General features: G+C 50.0%; 6 protein-coding genes across 6 annotated transcripts; 5 read left to right on the forward strand and 1 right to left on the reverse strand.

The window, feature by feature from the left end:
- The first annotated feature begins 1,064 nt into the window (after positions 1 to 1,064).
- EDB91DRAFT_86739 (cbbX-like protein) lies at positions 1,065 to 5,316 on the forward strand. Its single transcript, XM_041328652.1, has 5 exons — positions 1,065 to 2,436; positions 2,492 to 2,601; positions 2,654 to 2,806; positions 2,861 to 3,350; positions 3,410 to 5,316. Exons 1-5 carry the CDS (start codon positions 1,536 to 1,538, stop codon positions 5,047 to 5,049), a joined length of 3,294 nt encoding a protein of 1,097 aa, XP_041171010.1. The 5' UTR covers positions 1,065 to 1,535; the 3' UTR covers positions 5,050 to 5,316.
- A 350-nt stretch (positions 5,317 to 5,666) lies between these two features.
- On the forward strand, positions 5,667 to 6,551 carry EDB91DRAFT_1167885 (uncharacterized protein). Its single transcript, XM_041320071.1, has one exon. The coding sequence runs from the start codon at positions 6,131 to 6,133 to the stop codon at positions 6,368 to 6,370; it is 240 nt and encodes a 79-aa protein (XP_041171011.1). The 5' UTR covers positions 5,667 to 6,130; the 3' UTR covers positions 6,371 to 6,551.
- A 741-nt stretch (positions 6,552 to 7,292) lies between these two features.
- Positions 7,293 to 12,449, forward strand: EDB91DRAFT_1350703 (uncharacterized protein; the record flags this gene model as incomplete). Its single annotated transcript, XM_041326085.1, has 9 exons — positions 7,293 to 8,742; positions 8,795 to 9,665; positions 9,721 to 10,072; positions 10,128 to 10,281; positions 10,331 to 10,555; positions 10,594 to 10,666; positions 10,716 to 10,735; positions 10,768 to 10,802; positions 10,858 to 12,449. 9 exons carry the CDS (start codon positions 7,293 to 7,295, stop codon positions 12,085 to 12,087), a joined length of 4,410 nt encoding a protein of 1,469 aa, XP_041171012.1. The 3' UTR covers positions 12,088 to 12,449.
- EDB91DRAFT_1167897 (uncharacterized protein) lies at positions 11,844 to 12,449 on the forward strand. Its single transcript, XM_041320072.1, has one exon. It carries the CDS (start codon positions 12,167 to 12,169, stop codon positions 12,389 to 12,391), a length of 225 nt encoding a protein of 74 aa, XP_041171013.1. The 5' UTR covers positions 11,844 to 12,166; the 3' UTR covers positions 12,392 to 12,449.
- Positions 12,450 to 14,428: 1,979 nt separating this feature from the next.
- On the forward strand, positions 14,429 to 19,642 carry EDB91DRAFT_1265644 (P-loop containing nucleoside triphosphate hydrolase protein; the record flags this gene model as incomplete). The annotated part of the gene is made up of 13 exons (XM_041324494.1): positions 14,429 to 15,005; positions 15,058 to 15,782; positions 15,861 to 15,944; positions 15,999 to 16,563; positions 16,612 to 16,939; positions 16,993 to 17,708; positions 17,768 to 17,921; positions 17,977 to 18,199; positions 18,252 to 18,669; positions 18,725 to 18,834; positions 18,884 to 19,039; positions 19,089 to 19,263; positions 19,338 to 19,642. 13 exons carry the CDS (start codon positions 14,429 to 14,431, stop codon positions 19,583 to 19,585), a joined length of 4,479 nt encoding a protein of 1,492 aa, XP_041171014.1. The 3' UTR covers positions 19,586 to 19,642.
- Positions 19,643 to 20,436: 794 nt separating this feature from the next.
- On the reverse strand, positions 20,437 to 21,521 carry EDB91DRAFT_86848 (uncharacterized protein). Its single transcript, XM_041328658.1, has 2 exons — positions 20,873 to 21,521; positions 20,437 to 20,817 (listed from the first exon to the last, which is right to left on the reverse strand). Exons 1-2 carry the CDS (start codon positions 21,439 to 21,441, stop codon positions 20,523 to 20,525), a joined length of 864 nt encoding a protein of 287 aa, XP_041171015.1. The 5' UTR covers positions 21,442 to 21,521; the 3' UTR covers positions 20,437 to 20,522.
- Positions 21,522 to 23,337: the final 1,816 nt, after the last annotated feature.

The following is a 23,337-nucleotide window of genomic DNA, read 5'->3' on the forward strand; positions in this document are numbered from 1 at the left end:
AATCTTGTACTCAAATAAGCGTCCCAATCTTATTTGCAATCTTACTTGACGTTTTACTCGAGGTTTCAATATTTTCAATGACAGACCGCAAGTGATATGCATGGCGGCCTTGGTCACTTTGATTCTTCGAGTTAAGCAGTAAGTACTTTACAGTGGGGAATTCAATGCATGCAAACAATAATAAGAACCTTCGTCCATGGTTTGCCTAGGGAGACTAAATTATGCATGATCGTCTTGATCAGTGGGTTGTGACGCGTGACGTCGAATCCAACCTAGATATCCAGCTGGGCATTGGAAATGTAATGGCTACCTCCAGCGCATGTGTAACCTCCCGCCTGTTTGATCCAGCGAAAGCCTGCAACACACACACCCATTTGCTGCAACTTCTGCTGTACTTTAGCCTCCTCGCGCTTTCTCCTGTCTTCCTCTTGCTGCTTCTCCCTCAGCGCGACTATGGCCTTCTCTCGAGCGGCTTTAGCCTCCAGTTCTCGGATGCGAGCGGCCTCTCGCTGGCGCATGAGCTCATCGTTGGCGGCGTTATCCTTCGCTACTTTCTGCGCGAGTTTCCGCGCAGCAGCTTCTGCAGCTCGTAGTGTGTTCAGGGCCTTCTGCTGCGCGAGACGACGCTTGCACAACTCTTCAGCAGCATCCTTTTCGGCTGCTTCCGCAGCTGCCTTATCCGCCTGTAGTTGTGCCCAGGTAGCATCATCTACGCCGGGATCCCGTTGCACTTGATCGTTTGTCTGGGCAAGCAAAGTTGAACTCTGTTTTAATGATCTCTTCCCTGTCTCATGTTGTTTATGGCACTAACCTGAGATGAAGCCGTAGTGTTTGGCGGGGATTCCTTGTTGGATGGAGGTTGTTGTGTTCGTTTACGAGCAGCAGGAGGTTTGTGAGTGGGAGGTTTTGGAGGAGCTGTAGTGGACACGCTCTGAGAAGTCGAAGGAGGAGGAGGTGCGGAGTTTCTCGACATAGCCATCTGTGGGATGCCGGTGGTCGATGGCACGACCTTGCTTGGCAAGATGAGACGTTCTCGCTGCTCAGAGAGCAAACTTCTCATGATACTCAACGGATCTTCTGGTGCAACAACCAGTAAACCCCCTGGAGCTTTCCCAGCCGAGATGAACGCAGGGCGAGCTAACTTTTTCGCAATAGACTTTACGTCGCGTGCATTACCCCAGTTGTCGAGGCTCGTCATATCAACGATGATGCTTAGCATCTCCTTGTGTAGTGATGACGATGGATCAGACAGCCCTTGGACGACAACCTTTGACCCGCGCAGCTCCTTGTCAAGCAGGTCGAGGCATCGGGATGACGACATATTAGGCAGAATGAAATCCTCAGAAAATCGACTGGAAAGACCGGGGTTCGCGCCCAAAAGTTGATTCATCTCCTTCTCGTATCCTGCTAGGATGATGACCATCTTACCCATGAACTTCTCGTTGGTCATCAGCCCTACGATTTCGTCGATGGCTTCCTGCGCAAAATGTCCTTGGCTGAGGTGATAGGCTTCATCTACAAAGAGGACTTTGCCGATGGCCTTCTCGAAAAGTTTCTTCGTCTTGGGACCCGTTTGGCCAACATACTCGCCAACGAGATCCGACGCAGAACACTCTACCAGGCGAGGGGCGCATGATGGGGTAGCTGGAGCCAAAAAACTCATCGCAGACGCCATGGCGGTGGGAGGAGGCGCTATCTTTATCGACGAAGCATACCAACTTGTTAGCGAACACCAGCACACAGGAGGTCAGGCGCTGGATTTTCTTCTCGCCGAGATGGAGAACCAAGTGGGTACTCTGGTCTTCATTCTCGCGGGATACAGCAAGCAGATGGAGAAGTTCTTCGAACACAACCCTGGCCTTCCGAGTCGTGTTCCGTACTCCCTCAAGTTCGCAGACTATACTGACGCGGAGCTTCTGACGATGCTGGAAGCGCTCGTGGAGAAACGATATTCAGGCCAGATGAAGGTGGAAGACGGCATCAGGGGCTTATATGCTCGAATTGCAGTGCGTCGACTTGGACGCGGTCGCGGTCGTGAGGGCTTCGGAAATGCTCGGGCATTACAGAACATGTTTTCCAGGGTCGCCCAGAGACTAGCTGAACGACTTCAGAACGAACGCAAACAGGGATGGCCCACTGACGATTTTTTTATCTTCAAAGAGGACTTTATCGGTCCTGACCCATCCCAGGTCCTTCCGCAATGCGCTCCTTGGGAGAAGCTACAGAAAATGATAGGTCTCGATTCCGTGAAAGACTCTGTCCGTAATTTCTTCGACATCGTCGACACGAACTATCATCGAGAGCTTCAAGAGAAAGAGCCCCTTGCGATGTCTCTGAACCGCGTCTTTCTTGGCTCACTGGGAACCGGCAAAACGACAGTTGCGAAACTCTACGGACAGATACTCACAGAACTAGGGCTTTTGAGCAACGGTGAAGGTGATAATTCATACTTGTGTTGTTGGCTTCCCATTGACTGCCGAAATTTCGTCAGTCGTGGTCAAGAATCCGTCTGATTTTGTGGGCGCGTACCTTGGCCATACGGAGAAGAACACCAAAGCTATCTTGGACAGTACCGTTGGTAAAGTTCTAGTTATAGATGAGGTACGCAATCCCAGACTTATTAACCAGTAATAATATTGACCTTATTTGTCAGGCGTACATGCTATACAGCAAAAATTCTGGACACCAGGACTCGTTTAAAACGACCGTAATTGATACCTTGGTCGCGGAGATTCAAAGCGTACCCGGAGAAGATCGCTGTGTTTTGCTATTGGGATACAAAGAACAGATGGAAGATATGTTCCAGGTACGCTCGAATATTCACTCGAATTACCAAGCAAACTCTGATATGTCTACTCAGAACGTGAACCCCGGGCTCGCTCGCAGATTTGCCATTGAAAACGCATTCACCTTCGAGGACTTCACTGAGTCCCAACTTCGGGAGATCTTGGACTTCAAACTGAAGGATCAGGACCTCGGAGCCACAGACTCAGCGAAACAGGTTGCCAGCGATCTTCTGAACAGAGCCAAGAACCGTCCTAACTTTGGAAATGCCGGCGAGGTAGAGAACATGCTCGGTCTGGCTAAAGCCCGCTATCAAAAGCGTCAAGCGTCAGTGCCTCCTGATCAACGTTCCGACGTGATCTTCGAGGCTGAGGATTTTGACCCGGATTGGGAACGTGATCGCAACTCTGCAGCTAATCTCACGAAACTCTTCGAGGATCTTGTTGGTTGCGACGACATCGTGAAAAAACTAGGCGACTATCAGAAAATTGCTCGTGCGATGAAGTCCTCTGGTGTGGATATGCGCAAACAAATCCCAACGAGTTTCATTTTCAAAGGACCTCCAGGTATGTAGCGATTTCTGATCCGGAGCGGAATATTCATGAAGGGATCCACTTATCCGTAGGCACTGGGAAAACGACCATCGCGAGGAAGTTTGGTCAAGTGTATTATGACACGGGATTCCTTTCTTCATCCGACCTGATCGAGTGCTCAGCCTCCGACCTCGTGGGGCAGTACGTAGGTCACACTGGTCCAAAGACGAAGAAACTTTTCGAGAAGGCCCTGGGCAAAGTGCTTTTCGTGGACGAAGCATACCGGCTTAGTAACGGGCACTTTGCGCAAGAAGCCATTGATGAGGTCGTCGGCCTCATGACCAACGAGAAGTTCATGAACAAGATGGTCATCGTTTTTGCAGGCTACGAGAAAGAAATGAACGCTCTGTTGAGCGTCAATCCTGGCCTCGCCAGTCGTTTCTCGGAGGAAATCACTCTGACCAACATGACGGCGGCTAAGTGTCTTCAAGTACTCGACAAGGAATTACAGAAGACGCAGATCATCCTGTCCGAGCTAGCCGATACCTCTTCTTCTGCTTACTCCGAGATGGAGAGTATCATCGACCGAATGTCACGCTTGTCCAACTGGGGGAACGCCCGTGATGTCAAGACCATTGCCCAGAGGCTCACCCATCACGCATTCAATGCTTTGGCAAATACTCCTGGAAGTGCACCGTCGCTCACCGCAGATGAGGCAATAGCCGTCATGAAGGATCTGCTCAATCAGCAACGCCAGCGGCTCAATATTCCACGCATAGCCACTTCACCCCCATCAAGTATACCACCGATGGCATCTTCCAGCAATTCCGCTCCTCCTCCACCCCCTTCCCAATCAGGGTCTTCTTCCGCAACCAATAAATCTCGGCCACCTAAGCCACCTTCTCAGAACAGCTCTTCATCCAAGCGGGCGCCGCCGAAGCCTCCTCCGCCATCAGGGCCGCCCTCTACACCCAGCAGACCCCGCCCACCTAATAAGCCACCTTCACAAGGTAGTGCATCATCCAGCAAAAAATACCCGCCGCCGCCGTCTGCTCCCTCGTCGGCTGCAAACATCACCCCGAAATTCACTCCTCGTCGCCCGAAGCCGCCCAAAAATTCCCAACAGGGGTCGCCTGCACCGTCCAGTTCTGGAAGTCTGCCTCCTCCCTCTATTTCAGGATCCCAAAGCAGTGCCCCACCGACTCCAGATCCGCGAGGGAAAGCGAAGCGGTTACCAACTCAAAGCACCCAGCCTCGGTCTGCCAATGGTGTTCAGCGCGACCCAGGAATCGCCGATGCTATCTGGAGGCGATTAGAGGCAGATAAAGCTGCAGCACTAGAGGCTCAAAGGAAAGCAATTGAGGAGGTAAAGAGGCGTGAAGCTGAATTGAGTAGTGCTGCTGCAATGCAGCGAGCTGCGGAGGCTGCAGGTCGGGCTCTTGCTGAGCAGATTCAGAGGGCACGAGACCAGGCTGAGCAAGAAGAACTCATGCGCCAGAAGGAAGCGATTCAACGTCGAGCGGCAGAGATGCAGGCAGCAATGGAGAGAGCTGCTGCCGCACTCGTCCGAATGCGTCAGGAGCAAGAGAGGAAGAAACGCGAAGAAGAGAGAATACAGCAGAAGTTGAGGAACCTCGGCGTCTGCGTACAAGGCTATGCATGGATCAAACAAGCATCAGGGTACCGTTGCGCGGGTGGCTATCATTTTATTTCCGACTCCCAGCTGCGCTAGTTCTGCGCACATCATCCAGGTTTGATTGACGAGACACGACCATGTTGAGCATGTGCTGGTTTGGAAGTCAACGTTAGCTGGCATTCTTCTGAACTCTTTTTCTTACATCTTTTTGCTCTGTTCGTGCGCTCTTGCAGATGCTGTAGTATGCGTATTTCAAAGTTTCTGTATTCAATATCCTGAGGTAGATTTACTTGTCGAACGCCACAGACTGAGTGAATTCGAAATATAAATTGACCGGTGCTCTTTGCATACCATTGTAAGCCCGGTGGCTTACCTGAGTTCCCATAATCAGCATAAATACTGTCCGAGATAATGAAGCATGAGCTTTCATTATCACTGCCTTTTGGCGTAACGGTTAAGGGACGACAGTCTTGACAACTTACAACCATTCGTCCACGGTATTGGATGCAGACGATGACAGGGAGCGTGTGCACAGTATTGGGGTTCCATTGATTACCTACGAGGTGGTGGGTGTAAGAGAATTCTGCTTGTAGAAGGGCTAGATCTTCGAGTACTCAGACGGTCTCGAAAGGCAGGCCCTTGATGGCAACAAGGCCTAGAGATGTGACACGTGATAATTACTGCATCAACTTGCTCATCGATGTCGACGAGTCACGACTCGACATGCAGGAGTCCGCGATATCGATAGTACAAATAGTGTTGATCGCACACCGGGAAACAAAACTACACTCCGCTCATGCAAACTCGATGTCTTAACTCATATTCAAGTTGATGCTCCGACACTCCCCCGACCAGTTAACAACTGAAGCTTGGCATCGGTACCCTCCACCTCGCATATCGAACACATAGCTTGCCCAACATGCGGAAAGGTTATCACCGATATTTTGACCATGAGGCGGATCAATTCCACCTTTGATGGCTCGCCCTCCAGATCTCTTCTCGTCATCCCTCTGCGGCGTTCGAAAGCAGCACGAGCGCCGTCGAAGGACCGAGGCGGCTCAAGGCTCTGGTCCAAGATGTCGCTCGTTTGCGCAGTCTAGGGTGCGGTTATGGTTCAATTGGGGGATGTCATAAACGCTATGGTATTTTTTTAGAATATCTTCCTGAGGGCTCGCTCATGCACATCATTGTCAGGTCGATAAATCGGGACAGTTCGCCAAAGACACTCGTGTCAGTCAAGAAGTTGGTACAGAAGGGTAAAGTGACTAGTAGCCCAGATTTTCGATGTTTCAAGCGACGCGGATCTCACGTCATCCATGCGGACCTCAGCCGCATTTTGCTAGTGACATCGAAGCCTCCAGGCACCGCACCGCTCACGCGTATGCCACCTGTGTACATAACCACGGCGGTGACATAACACGAGCTCTTTGAACACTCGTCCCTCAAACCGAGCGTTTCTACGACTTTTTGCTCTTTATCGACTCAGCCAACATGGGAGGAATCGTATGGAGGACTCGCTGGCTGTCGACCCTCCAGAAGAATTCACCATCGAGATGCGGTGGAATAACCAGACTTACCTGCTACCTGCAATCCAAGACGATTTTTGTGCCATCATCCAATTCTTCATCGTCGAGCTATTCAAGATTCGACACAAACAGTTCAAGGGCACCTTTCCAAGTGCTTCAGAATTTGGTTCCCAACGCGACTCAACCTTACCAAAGCAAAATCAATGAAGTTGATGCGACCCCGGGAGTTTATCGCCAAGACACTCTGACGCGATCCAGAACTCATGCCATATGGTTTTGTTGGTGCTAGGCCACGCTGGATTTGAGGAGGTTGCGGGGGATAATAAGACCGCATCGCAATTGAGATGGAGCTGGTCAGACCAGCAGAGTAGAGCGGGTTTGGTGCATTACTAGTACAAGTTCCGAAGGCAATTGCCGTTGTAGGAACATCATTTTGTGACGGGTTCACCACTGTCAGTACCTGTTAAATCTAATTGAGAGATCATCGACTCGGAGACGTAGATCATGTAAGTACTACTTAGATTTGCGGGGTTCGCCTATCGTTCATTTCTTGGGCAGTCTGGTCTACGTGTGGCCCCAGTCACTGGCTGTAGCCGGCGAGTCTAAACTTGGTCTAAACAGATAAGAGAACACGGACTGCCTGGTATACTTACAAGTTGGTGCCTCATACGTAACGTTAGCTACTTACTCTTACTGTGTAGGTTCGTGGCATCCGCGTGGCCCTATATAGGCCCTAACCACGAGCGCCCGCAATTTTGCTCTCAACACTCAAGTACTCACGACTCACGACTCACGCCACATAGCTTGCTTCTCATGAATCGAGCAGCCCAGCTTGATAAACGTTTCAACGACATTCTCAGAGGCAAAGTCCCTGCCGATGCGCGAAGCTACCCTCTCTTATTGGAAGCGATTTGTACACAGCAAGACCCTGCGGCATGCATCAACAAAATCGTTGAGAGCTCCCATGGCTCAAACGCGGTTCAGGCTGCCATGCGTCACAATACCAGTTCCCAATTCCTCAACGACACTGCAACCAAGCTTCTGTTATATCTCTTCCGAGCACCGAACCTCGGTGATGTCTTAGACCACTTGCTCACCGCCATCGTTGATCCCCCAATTTTTTGGAGTGCCTTCAGCCAAGCATTCGATCAAGGTAAGCTCAATGAGCCAGCCCAGGAAGCATTCGCGGTGCTCCTCCTTCGCCTCATGTCCCTAACTACGGGGAATACGTCATCATACCGTGACGTCGCAAAGAAGCCTAGTATCCTTACAAGGCTTCTCAATTCATCGCAACAGACCGTCAAAGACATTGGCTACCGCATCGAACATATTCTTTCCACCCCCGAGTCCGGCGTACTTGTCACTGCAGTCGGTGAACCTGGTGGTCGGCATGATAACGATTTCGTCGACTTCAGGGAGATCTCCATTCTTCCAACTGCAGACGAGATCCTCTGCCAGCAGCCTCCTTTCATTCGCCCGAGCAGTGTATTGGAGGATCCTGATGGCGAAGAAACTCGTACAGCTGACTACTTGGACAACACCTTCCGCTTGCTGCGCGAAGACATGTTATATGAGATAAAAGAAGAGCTCCAGACCGTTTTGGGACGGAAGAAAGGGCGCTATCGTGGGCTTACCATCGATGGCGTCACACTCGAGGGTGTTTATAGCGGTACAGATGATAGAAAGACTCGGTGGGGCATCAAGCTTAAATGCCGAGACGATTTCAAGTCGATGAAGGATCTTTCCGAAAAGAAGCGCAAGTCTTATCTCGAAAAGGATCCTGCGGGCGTCAGAATTCTCAAACATCAGTCTCTTGTTTGCATACTTTCAGGAAATCAAATCATCAGTCTCGCAAGTGTTCACCGCGTGGAGGCACTGCTTGCGCAGAAGCCACCTGTTATCGTGCTTCAGCTGGAAGGGGAGGCTAGCATCGCAAAGACTCTCCTTCAGCTGCAGTCATCGGATACCATTCGGCTCATTCAGATCGACACTGCAATTTTTGCCTTCGAGCCAGTCTTGAAGGCTCTGCAGAACACGCAGTTCATTCCGCTTTCGGAGGAGCTCCTGTTCTGGAAGGACGGGAACCTCGTTGGCGGCGCTTCGGTGACTGCGACTCAGGTCACGCGACCACTCGCTATGAATCCCTCTGTGAATTTGCAGCGGCTCCTGGGGACTTCATCTAGTATTGTGCTTGATAAGTCTCAGGCGGCATCACTTCTGGCAGGACTCACGCAGAGGCTTTCCCTTATCCAGGGCCCTCCAGGTAGTGTTAATATCGACCGCATATACATATACATTTTGCTGACATGCCATAGGAACTGGGAAGTCATTCATTGGCGCGCTGCTTGCGAAGGCTATCCACGATCACACCGAACAGAAAATCCTTGTAGTCTGCTACACGAACCACGCCCTGGATCAATTCCTGGAAGATCTCATGAAGATCGGTATCCCGGAGACTAACATGATCCGTCTTGGCAGCAGAGCAAACGCGCAGGTCGCCCATCTTGGCATTGCGGGGAATAAAGAGCGTTTCATCCGATCCAAAGCTGATTGGGCTATCATCAACAAGCTGAAGAGGGCGTCGAGTGTTCACTGCAACAATCTAGAGGACGCCATGGATAGGTTCATAGCCTCGAAGATGGGGTTCAAGGACGTCCTCACGTACATCGAGATGGAGGACTCGAAATACTTTGATGCATTCCACGTCCCTGAATATGACGATTCAGGAATGACTCGTGTCGGCAAGGGCGGCAAAGCAGTCTCTTCGGAGGAACTCATCTCTAGATGGTCTGGAGGATCTAACGCTGGGCAGTTCAAAGACGAGCTTAATGTACGTGAGGCGGCTGATATCTGGAAGATGTCTGCGGACGCTCGCCAGAGCATGATGGAGAAATGGAGGTCGGAGATACGCAATTCAATCCTCGAGGAAATTTGCACACTTGGCAAGAGTTACAACGAGTGCCAGGATCAACTGACATGCAAATTTGGGGAATCCACTGTGGCGACCCTCATGGGGAAGAGAATCATTGCATGTACGACGACTGGAGCAGCCAAGTTGGCAAAAGACATTCGTGCGGCGAAACCTGATATCCTTCTCGTTGAGGAGGCTGGTGAGATTCTTGAAAGTCACGTCCTTACTGCCATGGGTGAGAATACAAGCCAGATGATTCTCATCGGCGACCACAAGTACGCGAGTCATTGGCAATTTTTGGGACATCGCACTGAAGTTGACTCTCCACAGGCAATTACGTCCCAAAGTCAACAACTACAAGCTGACTGTTGAAAAGGGCGACGGCTTTGAACTCAACAGATCACTCTTTGAACGCCTGGTTCTTATGGGCTTCCCTCATCAAACACTGACAGCCCAACATCGTATGCGTCCGGAGATCTCAGCGTTCATCAGGAAGCTCACGTACCCCGACCTCACCGATGCTGCCAAGACCCAGGGCCGTGATGACATTCGCGGTATCCAGAACAACATCATCTTCATTGACCACACTCATCCCGAGGATAACGACCCTCGTATTTCCGACCCAGGCGATGGGGCCTCGTCGAAACAGAACACCTATGAAGTCGAAATGGTTTGGAAGATCGTACGCTATCTTGCCCAGCAAGGCTATGGGACGGACAAGCTGGTCGTTCTCACAGCCGTATCTTGGGCAGCTCTCAAAGCTTCGAGATGTCCTGAAGAGGGACAATGACCCTGTGCTCAATGACCTCGACTCGCACGATCTCATCCGCGCTGGACTTATGTCCCCAACTGACAATACGTCCAAGAAGTGCATCAGGCTTGCCACCATAGGTATGTTTCTGCCACTCGACTTATAGCTAACATCTAACGTTTTGAACAGATAACTATCAGGGCGAAGAGAGTGATATTGTCATCGCTACCCTGACAAGGTCTAATGCGTCCAACGACATCGGTTTCATGAACTCCCCTGAACGTCTGAACGTGCTCATCTCCCGGGCTCGAAATGGATTCATCCTGATCGGGAACTCGCAGACCTTTGTGAATGCTCGGAGGGGTAAAGAGCTCTGGGGAAATTCTTCGAGCTCATCAAACAAGGCGGCTACATGTACGAAGGTTTCCCGATCAAATGTGAACGTCACCCAGATCGAACGGTGCTCATGAAATCTGCGTCTGAATTTGATACTCTTTGTCCCGATGGCGGATGCACAGAGATATGGTAAGAATTCAGAATCGATAAACATTGTTCCTACTCACAATGTCTCCAGCGACACCATGCTGAACTGCGGTATGCATCATTGCCCGCTAAAATGTCATCAGATCTCGGATCATTCGCAAATGCCTTGTCAACACCCGTACTCCGGCATATGTACTGCTAATCGCCACAAGCTGAAGTGGAAATGTTGTCAGTCGAAGCCAGACCCTTGTCCTGACTGTACTAAAGAAGCCAAACGTGCGGAGGAGAAGCGACAACGCGAACTCGAGCTGAAGCAGAAGCTAGAAGAGGAGGAGATGGAACGTCTGATACAACGTGAACAGGAGCAGTTGGAGCACGACTTACGCATGGCTGAGTTGGATGCCGAGCTTAAGGCGGAGACAGATGCGATAACTGACGCCCAGGTTGCACGGCAGCGGGCAAATGTCTTGCAACAGAAAACTAAGGATATCGAGGCGGCCAGAGCCCATGCACAGAAGGCGGCTGCAAATACGCAGGCGCACGCTGACGCTTCCCGTTTTGCTTCATCGTCCAGGTCGACAAACCCCACAACTTCCTCCATCTCATACTCCCAAGGCAGTGTGCCACCGATTCCGGATCAGCCAGGCAAAGCGAAGCGGTTACCAACTCAAAGCAACCAGCCTCGGTCTACCAATGATGTTCAGCGTGACTCAGGAATTGGCGATGCTTTCCGGAGGCAGATGGAGGCAGATAAAGCTGCAGCGCTGGAAGCTCAACGGAACGCAATTGAGGAGGTAAAGAGGCGTGACGCTGAATCGAGTAGAGCTGCCGCAAGGCAGCGAGCTGCGGAGGCTGCAGCTCGGGCTCTTGCTGAGCAGAATCAGAGGGCACGCGACCAGGCTAAGAAAGAACAACTCTTGCGCCAGTGCGAAACACTCTGGCAGCAGCAAGAAACAGACCGACGCCAAGAGGCAGAGGCGAAGGCAGCAAGGGAGAAAGCTGCTGCTTCACTCGTTCGAATGCGTCAGGAGCAAGAGAGGAAGCAACGCGAAGAACTCGCTGAACAGATTCAGAGGGCACGAGAGGCTGAGCAAGAACAACTCTGGCACCAGCAGGAAGCAGCTCGACGCCGAGAGGCAGAGATGAGGGCAGCAAGGGAGAGAGCTGCTGCTTCACTCGTTCGAATGCGTCAGGAGGAAGAGAGGAAGAAACGCGAAGCACTTGCTGAACAGACTCAGAGGGCACGAGACCAGGCTGAGCAAGAACAACTCTCGCGCCAGCACGAAACACTCTGGCGCCAGAAAGAAACAGTCCGACGCCAAGAAGCAGAGGCGAAGGCAGCAAGGGAGAGAGCTGCTGCTGCACACACTCAGGAGCAAGAGAGGAAGAAACGCGAAGAAGAGAGCACACAAGGCTACCAATGGATCAAACAAGTATTGCCCGGGTGGCTATCATTTTTCTGATTCCCAGGTTCCCTACTTCTGCGTACAATATCCAACTTTGATTTACGACTCCGAGACATGACTCCCCCGCAAAGGATCCATGTCAACGTTCACTGCTTTTCTGAACTTGGGGTTTCCTTACGCCTCTTTGCCATGTTTTTTGTGCTCCTGTAGACGCTGTTTTTCCAATCACCGTTTATTGTTCGTTGCCACGATGCCCTATGTTGGACGAACATACATATGTTGCGATGTGCTGTATAATGCTGGATCCTTATACGCGTCACTGTTAACTTGGTGCTGTACTAGTGTTTTCTGCGTTCAATAGCCTGAGGTAGATTTACTATCGAACACCAAAGCACACTGAATGAAAGCGATTAATCGATTATATCCGGGGGTTTTGTCCGTCAAAAAATAGATAACATGTCAATGATTTAATTATGCTACTAGTAGTACCGATAGCAAGTAGCACAAGTCCCACTTGTCGATTTATCGTAAGCTTAGCACATCATCCTCAACGCCTTTGACTCAATAGAACTACTTTGAACAATCAAGATACTTGGCAGTTGCATCCACTAGGTGTCCCCGTCGCCCTCTGTTCCAACTCTTCACCTCTTCCGCGGCCACTCCTGCTTCTCGAAGCAATACTGTATCCACTTGAAACATCCCGCAACCATGAAATCAGCAAAACACGGAGTATCGCCCGATATAAATTGACCGTTGTTCTTCGCATACCATCCGTCCACAGTATTACATGCAGCCCGCAATACATTCCACTGTTCCTCTCTCTTCTCGGGCGGTGCAAACTGCTCCCATGGAATGTGGTGTCCAAGACTCCAAATAGCCTCAAACGCTACTGGCAATCTAATCAAGGGCAGTAAAAGTTCCGAAGGCAATTCCCGTGTGACCAGAGATCATTATCGTTGACTCGGAGACGAGTCTGGTCTACATAGTATGACCTTTTTTTGCCCTAGTCAGGTACTGTATAATTTCGACCTTAGGTTCGTCACACTGTAGCTAGCTTGATGACCGAAACCTATTTTTTGTGACATAACATATGATATGTTTGTTTTGAGATATGTTTTTTTTAGGAAAACATTCACCTAACCACTTTTTCCACTCCTTATTGTCATTTTTGAGCTATACTGGTGTAGAAAGTATATATATTATCCTACTGAACATGTATATATGAACCTTATGAACTTATTTTAAGTTTGTCACAGCTGTCCTCGAGAGACGACCTGTCACAAAGCCATTAGGTAATGCAGTGCAGAACCTCCCACGAAACCTAAGGTCGAAATTATACCGTATGTCATCGTGAAGATATTGCAAATTGCGGGCTATGTACAAATAATATAATACTAACTGGTGCTTGTGCGGATCCTGCTTGTTGTTGTTCGATCCCACGCGTCATTCTGACGCTCAAACCCCAATATTCAACGTTGCGTTTTTGTCTTCACTACCACCATCACTGAAGTACACCAATGTCTGACCGACGAGCTACCCAGCTTAACAATGATTCTATGATGTTCTCAGGGGCGAAGTCCCCGTACAACCACGAACCTGCCACTTGTTTCTTGATGCAATATGTTCCCAACCAGATGTTGTGGTGTGCGTAAGTAAGATAGTAGGATATCAAAAAGGACCATCGTTCGTGCAGGAAGCGATGCGATTGGACTTGTCGCAGGAGTTTATGAATGGGACTGGCACTAATGTTCTTGTATATCTCCTTCAGGCCACAAACATCAGCAACAATGTGCTAGATCACTTGTTTGTCCAGATTGTTGAACCAGATTTCTTCTGGTCAGCGTTTAGTCACGCTTTTGCTCGTGGAGAGCTCCTCGAAAAAGGACAATTTGCCTTCGCTAGCCTCCTCCTTCGGCTGCTGACCTCTCAAATTACGATATGGCACCTTATCTCGAACTAGCGGGTAGGCCAAATGTGCTCTCCAAACTTACCAGCTCTACAAAATTGGAGGTCCGGCTGATTGGAGAGAAGATTAAGCATATCCTTTCAACGTATGGCTCATCAGCCCCTCCTTCGGCTGCCAATGGCCCAGGCGGACGACATGACAATGATCTTGTCAATTTTCGCGACATTGCTATCCTTCCCACATCCGATGAAATTTGATCCAAACAGTCACCATTTCTGCGCCATAGCTCGGAGTTAGAGGACGCATCTGGAGAAAGCACTCGTATCGCGGATTATCTCGACAATACATTTCGTCTTCTTCGCGAAGACATGATAGCAGAGATGTGGGAGGAACTTCAGGCGTTTGAAGGAAAAAACATTAAGCGCCGCTGCGCTAACCTGATAGACTGGTGTCATATTGAAAGGGGTTTACTATGGCACTGACGATCGTAAAATGCTGTGGGGAATAACATTGGAGTGTGTTGAGGACCTGCCGTCTCTGAAGCACATTCCTCCGAAGGACAGGAAAACATATCTCACAGATGATCATACTGGCTCCAAGATCCTTCGTCACCAGTCATCAGTTTGTGTGGTGGCCGATGGGGAAGTGGTCGGCTTTGGCACTGTGAACCGAGTGGAAGATCTCTTGGTCCGCAGCCCTCCTATTGTTGTCATTCAACTAGACGGGCGGGCGAGTACAAGTAGAACAATCCTCCAGCTCCATAATGCCAAAGACGTGAAGCTCCTACAGATCGACACCACTCTTTTTGCCTTCGAGCCGGTGCTCAAGGCATTGCAGAAGATGCAGCACATCCCAGTATCTGATGAGCTGCTGTTCTGGAAGTGTGGTACCACTCTGCAGAGGCCCCTGCAGATGGCAGATGCCATCATCGCAGCCATTGAAGCCAACCATTCTGGAAACTTGCAACACTTGCTTCAGACTCCCAACCCCATAAATCTAGATTGCTCGCAAGCATCTTCTATTCTTTCTGGCCTGACACAGAAGGTATCCTTGATACAGGGTCCTCCAGGTGTGTTCTTTTACACTGTGGATGCTAAGTAAACGCTTATGTGACGGATCAGGGACCGGAAAATCGTTTGTGGGTGCCCTCTTAGCCAAAGCTCTGCACGACTTCACGGATCAAACAATTCTTGTCGTGTGTTATACCAATCATGCTCTAGATCAGTTTTTAGAGGATCTTCGCAAAATTGGCATTCCTGACGATAACATGGTCCAACTTGGGGGCAGAGCCACACCACAGCTCGCGCATCTCAACCTCTTCAGTCCTTGCCAGAGAACCTCCCAGCCCCTGCGGTCCAAGGCTGATTGGACGATGATTGATGAATTCAAGAACAGACTTCAGTTTCACTGTAGTCGGCTTGACAAGTCTGTTGCGGAGTTCGTGGCAAACAAGATTTGTTATGAGGACATCTTAATGCATATTGAGTTCAAGGACGAGGATTATTTTGAAGCTTTTCGTGTTCCCAAGTCAGATGACGGCATGACGGTCATAGGCCGACGAGGTCGGGAGGTTGACCCAACGTATCTCATAGTGCTATGGCAGAGGGGCGGACATGATGTGGGCATCTTCAAGAATGCAGCTAACCTGCGGACGAACGAAACAACCCGCGTTTGGGCCACTCCCTTGCCTGTCCGCCAAACCTTGATGGCGAAATGGAGGCACGACCTTCAGGAGGAGATGGTAGATGATATTGGTGCTGTTGGCCAAGATTACAATACCTGTCAAATGCAACTCAGCCAGAAGTTTGGCGAATCATTGGTTGCGACGCTCAAGGCTAAAAGGATCGTTGCATGTACAACAACGGGTGCTGCAAAATTTACTGAAGACCTCTGAACTGCCACTCCCGATGTTGTCCTTGTGGAGGAGGCTGGAGAGATTTTGGAGAGCCATATCCTGACCGCCCTTGGTGAAAACACCAATCAGCTTATCCTTGTCGGAGGACCACAAGTATGTTTCCATCACTGCCCTTAACGCCTTGTTCTGAGTTATGTATTTAGGCAGTTGAGACCAAAAGTCAACAGTTACGCCCTCCAAGTCGAGAGTGGCCAAGGATATGACTTGAACAGGTCGCTTTTCGAGCGCCTTGTTCTGAAAGGATTCCCCCACACTACTCTCACCCAGCAACACCGCATGCGGCCCGAAATCTCCACACTTGTTCACGAACTCACATACCCCGAACTCACTGATGCCGCTGGCACTCACGGCAGAGACGATATTCGTGGTGTCCAAGATAACATCATTTTCCTCAACCATGCTCACCCCGAGGACGGTGATATCAAAGTCAGTGATCGCAGCGATCCTGGTTCTGTAACTTCAAAACAAAACTCCTACGAAGTCAGCATGGTTCTGAAGATTGTCCGGTACCTTGCTCAACAAGGTTATGGAACAGATAATATTGTCGTCCTAACGCCTTATCTTGGGCAACTCTACAAGCTTTGGAAAGCTCTCAGGACAGACAATGACCCGGTGTTAAACGACCTCGACTCTTATGACTTGGTCCGTGCAGGGTTGCTCTCTCCTGACACTGCAAAGGCATCCAAAAGAAAGATAAGACTGGCTACCATAGGTATGAACTCCAACAGAATTAATGCCTGACGGTGACTGACTGGAGCAGACAATTATCAGGGAGAGGAAAGTGATATCGTGGTTGCTAGCTTGACACGATCGAATCCTGATGCTGCTATCGGCTTTATGAAGTCCCCTGAACATTTGAATGTCCTCTTGTCTCGTGCCCGGAATGGTTTCATTCATATTGGCAATATGGATACGTTCCAGAGCAAATCCCCTCTTTGGAGCGGTCTATTTGATCTTCTCAAACAGGCGTCACACATCTATGAAGGGTTTCCCGTCAAATGCGAACGTCATCCTGCGCGGAAAGCCATTCTGCGAGACACCAACGATTTCGATGAGCAATGTCCTGATGGAGGTTGTGTGGAGCCTTGGTGGGTGTTTTCTCGACAACATTTGGGTAGCCCGCTGACCTTGCTGCCTTCAGTGGTACTATGCTTAGTTGCAGCGTGCACCCTTGTCCTTCGAAGTGTCATCAATTTGTTGATCACTCCAAAGTGCTTTGTCAACAGTCATTATTTGGGAAATGTGCGGCGGATGTCCACAAAGTTTCATGGAAGTGTCATCGAGGGCCTCCCACAAAATGCACACCATGTGAGAAGGATGCAGCGTGGGCTGAAAAGCAATTACTGTGTGATGCAGCACTCCAGGAGAAACGTGATCTCGAGCAAGCTGCTCATGATACCCAAATGGCTGAAATGGACGCAAGGCTTAAAGTTGAGGCCGACGCTATTGCAGATGCCAATACTGTGAAGCAGAGAGAGGCTATGATCAAGCAGAAGGAACGAGAAATTCAAGAGGCAAAAGTTCATGTGCAGAAAACTGCAGGTTCCTCAATGGACGGCAGTGCAAACACATCTGAACCATCATCCTCTTTCACACAGAAATCCTCTAATCCTTTGTCTGCTCCTTCACAACCTCCCGACCAACAAAACTCTGCCGCTCGTGATGACTGGGAGTCACAGAAGAGGCTCTTGGGCGAGCAGAACAACGCGATTGATAGCATCATGGCAATGACTGGACTGGAAGGAGTGAAGTCGCAAGTCTTAGAAACCAAGGAGAAGCTAGACTTGATGAAACGCCAGGGAACCCCAGCAAACAAGGAGCGTCTGAATCTTGCGCTCTTGGGAAATCCAGGGACAGGTGAAAGCCTTCCTTTGAAATAATCTATTTGCGCTCAGTGCATGGTAACTTTCCCGCAGGGAAGACAACGGTCGCGAGGCTGTATGCTCAGTTTATCGAATCAATCCAAGTGCTTCCAGGGAACGCATTCAAGGAGACAACAGGAGCGAGTCTGGCACATGACGGTGTCGGTGGTGCAAAGAAGCTCATTGAAGATGCTGAAACTCGGCGGTGGTGCCATATTCATCAATGAGGCCTATCAGCTAGTTAGTGGACAGAGTGGTTCCAGTACCGACGTTCTCGACTATCTGCTAGCGGAAATGGAGAACTGGGTTGGAAGCCTGGTTTTCATCCTTGCTGGGTACAGCCGTCAGATGGAGAAATTCTTCAATCATAATCCAGGTCTTCCAAGTTGTGTCCCGCATAGATTCACCTTCGAGGACTACAGCGACGAAGACCTCCTTGACATGCTCGCTGATCTGGTGGATAAACAATATAGAGGCCAGATGAAGGTCGAAGATGGCATTCGAGGTCTCTATAGTCGAATTGCAGTCCGACACCTAGGCCGTGGTTGCGGCTGCGAAGGCTTTGGCAATGCCCGTGCACTGCAAAACATGTTTGCTGCAGATACGCCAGCGACAAGCTGCGAGGGTAGGAAAAGAGCGCAAGAATGGATCATCACCAGACAATTTCTTGCTCGTTAAGGAGGATCTCATTGGTCCCAATCCGGACACTGTTCTTCCGCACTGCCCTTCGTGGATAAAGTTGCAAAAGCTTACTGGTCTTGAATCCATGAAGCAATCTGTCAGCAACCTCTTCAATCTCATCAGGACAAACTATCATCGCGAGTTGGCAGAAAAGCACCCTCTCGACATGGCCCTTAATCGGGTTTTTCTTGGCTCCCCAGGGACTGGCAAGACCACCATCGCCAAACTCTATGGTCAAGCGCTAGCAGACCTAGGGCTTCTTAGTAACGGTGAAGGTTCGGTGTTCTGCTGACGAATGTTCGAGGATTATTACCTGACTGTCGTCTTTAGTCGTGATGAAGAATCCTTCAGATTTCGTCGGACAACATCTTGGGCACTCTGAACAGAACACTAAGGCCATCTTGGAGAGCACCATCGGAAAAGTCCTGGTCATTGATGAGGTGGGTATACATCTCCGCCTCCACCTTGTGGTTCTCACTGTCTTGTTAGGCATACATGCTACACAGTAAGAATGGTGGTGCCCAGGACCCCTACAAGACCGCTGTCATCGACACCATGGTTGCAGAGATACAAAATGTGCCGGGGGATGATCGTTGTGTCTTACTTTGGGATACAAAGAACAGATGGAGGACATGTTCAAGGCAGGTCACCTACGACTTCATGATAAATGACTGACTAACATGTGTTGGATCAGGACGTTAATCCTGGCTTTGCTCGGCGCATTGCGATTGAGGATGCTTTCATGTTTGAAGACTTCACCGAGCCCCAGCTACAGGAAATATTTGAATGCAAGCTAAAGGATCAAGACCTCGGCGCAACAGAGAAAGCAAAACAAGTAGCCATGGGTGTTCTGAGCCGAAGAAAGAACCGTCCGAACTTTGGAAATGGAGGAGAAGTGGAAAATATGCTGACTTTGCGAAACGATCGATATCTAAAGTGACAGGACATCAACACCTTCCCATCTGTCTCTGGATATTATCTTCGAACCAGAAGACTTTGACCCTAAGTGGGACCGCGATCAGCACTGCTGCGGCAAACTTGGCTCAGTTGTTTGAAGATATGGTTGGATGTGAAGCCGTTATCCAGAAGCTGGGAGATTATCAGAACATGGCTCAAGGGATGAAAGCATTCGGGACTGGATATGCGCAAGCAAATTCCTACCAGCTTCATTTTCAAGGGACCCCCTGGTAATCAAATCACGTCCAATGTTGTTCATGTGTTAATGCCTTCTCCTCAGGAACCAGAAAGACAACCATCGCAAGGAAATTCGGTCAAGTTTATTATGACATGGGCTATCTGGATGCTAAAACCTCGAAGAGTACTCACCAGTTCCTGGATTACCAAGCAAAACAAGATTGAGGCGCTCCTTGTTCACGGGGACGCCTTGTCGTTTCATCAAGTCAATATGGGCCTTGATACGGAGTACTTGTGCTTTCACTTCCTCAAGCCCTGTCAACTCCATGATACTGTCGATGGTGCTATTTTGTTCGCCATTGACTCGCTTCTGGTACAACCAATCCTGGTGGGCAGGCGACGTGGATGCTGCATTGTTCGATGACGTCGAGGAAGGTCCACTTTGTTGAGACTTTGATTGCTGGGAATTCGTCTGTGAAGTCGAAGGTTTTGTGCTTGGCTGCGGATTCAGCGATGACAACAGAGGATTAGGATTTGGTGGAGGAACGTTTGACTGTGGATTGGATGGAGGTGTGGGAGGTGCGGAAGGTGCGGAAGGTGCGGAAGGTGCGGAAGGTGTGGGGTGTGTCCTGGATGACGAAGCAGAATGGGCAGTGTTGGCGTGTGCCTGTGCATTTACAGCCGCCTTCTGTGCGTTGGCTCTAGCTGCCTCGATATCCTTGATTTTCTGTTGGTAGACATTGGCTCACTGCTGTGCAACCTGGGTGTCAGCTATCGCATCCATTTCCGCCTTGAACTTGGCATCCAGCTCAGCCATGCGTAAGTCGTGCTCCAACTGCTCCTGTTCACGTTGTATCAGACGTTGCAGTTCCTCCTCCGCTAGTTTCTGTGTCAGCTCAAGTTCGCGTTTTCGCTTCTCCTCCGCACGATTGGCTTCTTTGGTACAGTCAGGACAAGGATCTGGCTTTGACTGAAAACACGAGGCCCCGTCGCCTCAGTCGGCAATACGAGGGTCGTTATCCTTGGGATGGGTGTGGTCGATGAAGACGAAGTTGTTCTGGATCCCGCGAATGTCATCACGGCCCTGGGTCTTGGCAGCATCGGTGAGGTCGGGGTACGTGAGCTTCCTGATGAACGCTGAAATTTCCGGATGCATACAGTGTTGGGCTGTCAGAGTTTCATGAGGGAAGCCTCTGAGAACCAGGCGCTCGAACAGTGATCTGTTGAGTTCAAATCCATCGCCCTTTTCAACAGTCAGCTTGTAGTTGTTGACTTTGGGACGCAGCTGCCTGTGAAGAACCAACATCAGCAGGATATCCCAAAGATGACCATTGGCTCACGTACTTGTGATCGCCAATGAGAATCATCTGACTGGTACTCTCACCCATTGCAGTGAGGACGTGACTTTCGAGAATCTCACCAGCCTCCTCAATGAGAAGGACATCAGGTTTCGCCCCACGAATGTCTTGTGCGAACTTGGCTGCTCCAGTCGTTGTGCATCCAATGATTCTCTTCCCCATGAGGGTTGTGACCATCCCTTCTCTGAATTCACGTGTCAGTTGATCTCGACATTCGTTGTAGTTCTTGCCAAGTGTGCAAATCTCTTCGAGGATGGTTTTGCATATCTCCGACTTCCATTGCTCCAACATCTTCCGACGAGCGTCTAGAGGCATACCCCAGATATCAGCCGCCTGACGTACGTTGGGCTCGTCTTTGAACTGCCCAGCGCCAAATCCTCTGGACCACTGAAAGATGAGTTCTTCAGCGTCGACTGGTTTGCCCTTCTTGCTGACACGAGTCATTCCTGAATTATCTTCAGGTACGCGGAATGCATTAAAGAAGTTCGGTTCCTCGAACTCGATGTACATGAGGACGTCCTTGAAGTCAATCTTGGAGGCTATGAACCTGTCCATGGCGTCCTCTAGAGAGTCGCAGTGAAATCCCGATGAATTCTTCAGGTTGTCGATGATAGTCCAATCAGCTTTCGATTGGGTGACACGCTCTTTCTTCCCCGCAATGCCAAGATGGGCGACCTGCGCGTTTGCTCTGCCCGCCGAGACGGGCAATGTGAGTGTCAGGGATACTGATCTTCATGAGATCTTCCAGGAATTGATCCAGGGCGTGGTTCGTGTAGCAGACTACAAGGATGTTCTGTTCGGTGTGATCGTGGATAGCCTTCGCAAGCAGTGCGCCAATGAATGACTTCCCCAGTTCCTAGGGCATGTCAGCAAAATGGATATGCATAGGCAGTAGAGATTAACACTACCCTGGAGGGCCCTGGATAAGGGAAAGCCTCTGCGTGAGTCCTGCCAGAAGTGATGCCGCCTGAGACTTATCAAGCACAATACGAGATGAAGTCCCCAGGAGCTGCATGCAAATCCACAGAGGGATTCATAGTGATGGGTCGCATGATCTCAGTCGCAGTCACCGAGGTGCTGCTGATAAGGTTCCCGTCCTTCCAGAACAGAGCTCCTCCGAAAGCGGAATGAACTGAGTGTTCTGCAGAGCCTTCAAGACCGGATCGAAGGCAAAAATTGCAGTGTCGATCTGAATGAGCCGAATGGGATCGGATGACTGCAGTTGAAGGAGAGTCTTTGCGATGCTAGACTCCCCTTCCAACTGAATTATGATAACAGGTGGCTTCTGCGCAAGCAGTGCCTCGACACGATGAACCGTCGCGAGACTAAGAATTTGATTTCCCGAAAGTATGCAAACAAGAGACTGATGTTTGAGAATTTTGACACCCGCAGGATCTTTCTCGAGGTAATGCTTGCGCTGCTTGTCGGGGACATTCTTCATGACTTGAAATGTCTTTGCATTTGAGCTTGATGCCCCACCGAGTCTTTCTATCATCTGTACCGCTGTAAACACCCTCGAGTGTGACGTCATCAATGATGAGCCCACGATGACACCCTTTCTTCTTCCCTAAAGCGGGCTGGAGTTCTTCTCTCATCTCATGTAACATCTCTTCGCGCAGCAAGCGGAAGGTGTTATCCAGGTAGTCAGCTGTACGAGTTTCTTCGCCATCAGGATCCTCCAATACACTGCTCGGGCGAATGAAAGGAAGCTGCTGGCAGAGGATCTTGTCTGCAGTTGGAAGAATGGAGATCTCCCTGAAGTCGACGAAATCGTTATCATGCCAACCACCAGGTCCACCGACTGCAGTGGTAGGTGCACCGGAATTGAAGGTGGAAAGAATATGTTTGATGTGGTAGCCAATGTCTTTGATGGTCTGTTGCGATGAATTGAGAAGCCTTGTAAGGATACTAGGCTTCTTTGCGACGTCATGGTATGATGACGTATTCCCCGTAGTAGGGACATGAGGCGAAGGAGGAGCACCGCGAATGCTTCCTGGGCTGGCTCATTGAGCTACCTTGATCGAATGCTTGGCTGAAGGCACTCCAAAAAATTGGGGATCAACGATGGCGGTGAGCAAGTGATCCAAGACATCACCGAGGTCGGTGCTCGGAAGAGATATAACAGAAGCTTGGTTGCAGTGTCGTTGAGGAATTGGGAACTGGTATTGTGACGCATAGCAGCCTGAACTGCGTTTGAGCCATGGGAGCTCTCTACAATTTTGTTGATACAGGTTGCAGGGTCTTGCTGTGTACAAATCGCTTCCAATAGAGAGGGTAGCTTCGTGCATCGGCAGGGACTTTGCCTCTGATAATGTCATTGAAACGTTTATCAAGCTGGGCTGCTCGATTCATGAGAAGCAAGCTATGTGGCGTGAGTCGTGAGTGCTTGAGTACATGAGTGTTGAGAGCAAAATTGCGGGCGCTCGTGGTTAGGGCCTATATGGCCACGCG

This window comes from Suillus paluster (genome assembly GCF_016628075.1).
Source record: "Suillus paluster strain FC165 chromosome Unknown EDB91scaffold_114, whole genome shotgun sequence".
Classification (NCBI taxonomy): Eukaryota; Fungi; Basidiomycota; class Agaricomycetes; order Boletales; family Suillaceae; genus Suillus; species Suillus paluster.

Excerpts from the sequence above, each read along its gene's own strand:
- EDB91DRAFT_86739 (XM_041328652.1), top strand. The coding sequence starts at position 1,536 with ATGGCCTTCTCGAAAAGTTTCTTCGTCTTGGGACCCGTTTGGCCAACA. Across the intron at positions 2,602-2,653 it reads AAGTTCTAGTTATAGATGAG|GCGTACATGCTATACAGCAA; the intron begins GTACGCAATCCC and ends CTTATTTGTCAG. Across the intron at positions 3,351-3,409 it reads CATTTTCAAAGGACCTCCAG|GCACTGGGAAAACGACCATC; the intron begins GTATGTAGCGAT and ends ACTTATCCGTAG.
- EDB91DRAFT_1167885 (XM_041320071.1), top strand. The coding sequence starts at position 6,131 with ATGCACATCATTGTCAGGTCGATAAATCGGGACAGTTCGCCAAAGACA.
- EDB91DRAFT_1167897 (XM_041320072.1), top strand. The coding sequence starts at position 12,167 with ATGTCAACGTTCACTGCTTTTCTGAACTTGGGGTTTCCTTACGCCTCT.
- EDB91DRAFT_86848 (XM_041328658.1), bottom strand. The coding sequence starts at position 21,441 with ATGGACAGGTTCATAGCCTCCAAGATTGACTTCAAGGACGTCCTCATG. Across the intron at positions 20,818-20,872 it reads ATTCTCATTGGCGATCACAA|GCAGCTGCGTCCCAAAGTCA; the intron begins GTACGTGAGCCA and ends GGTTCTTCACAG.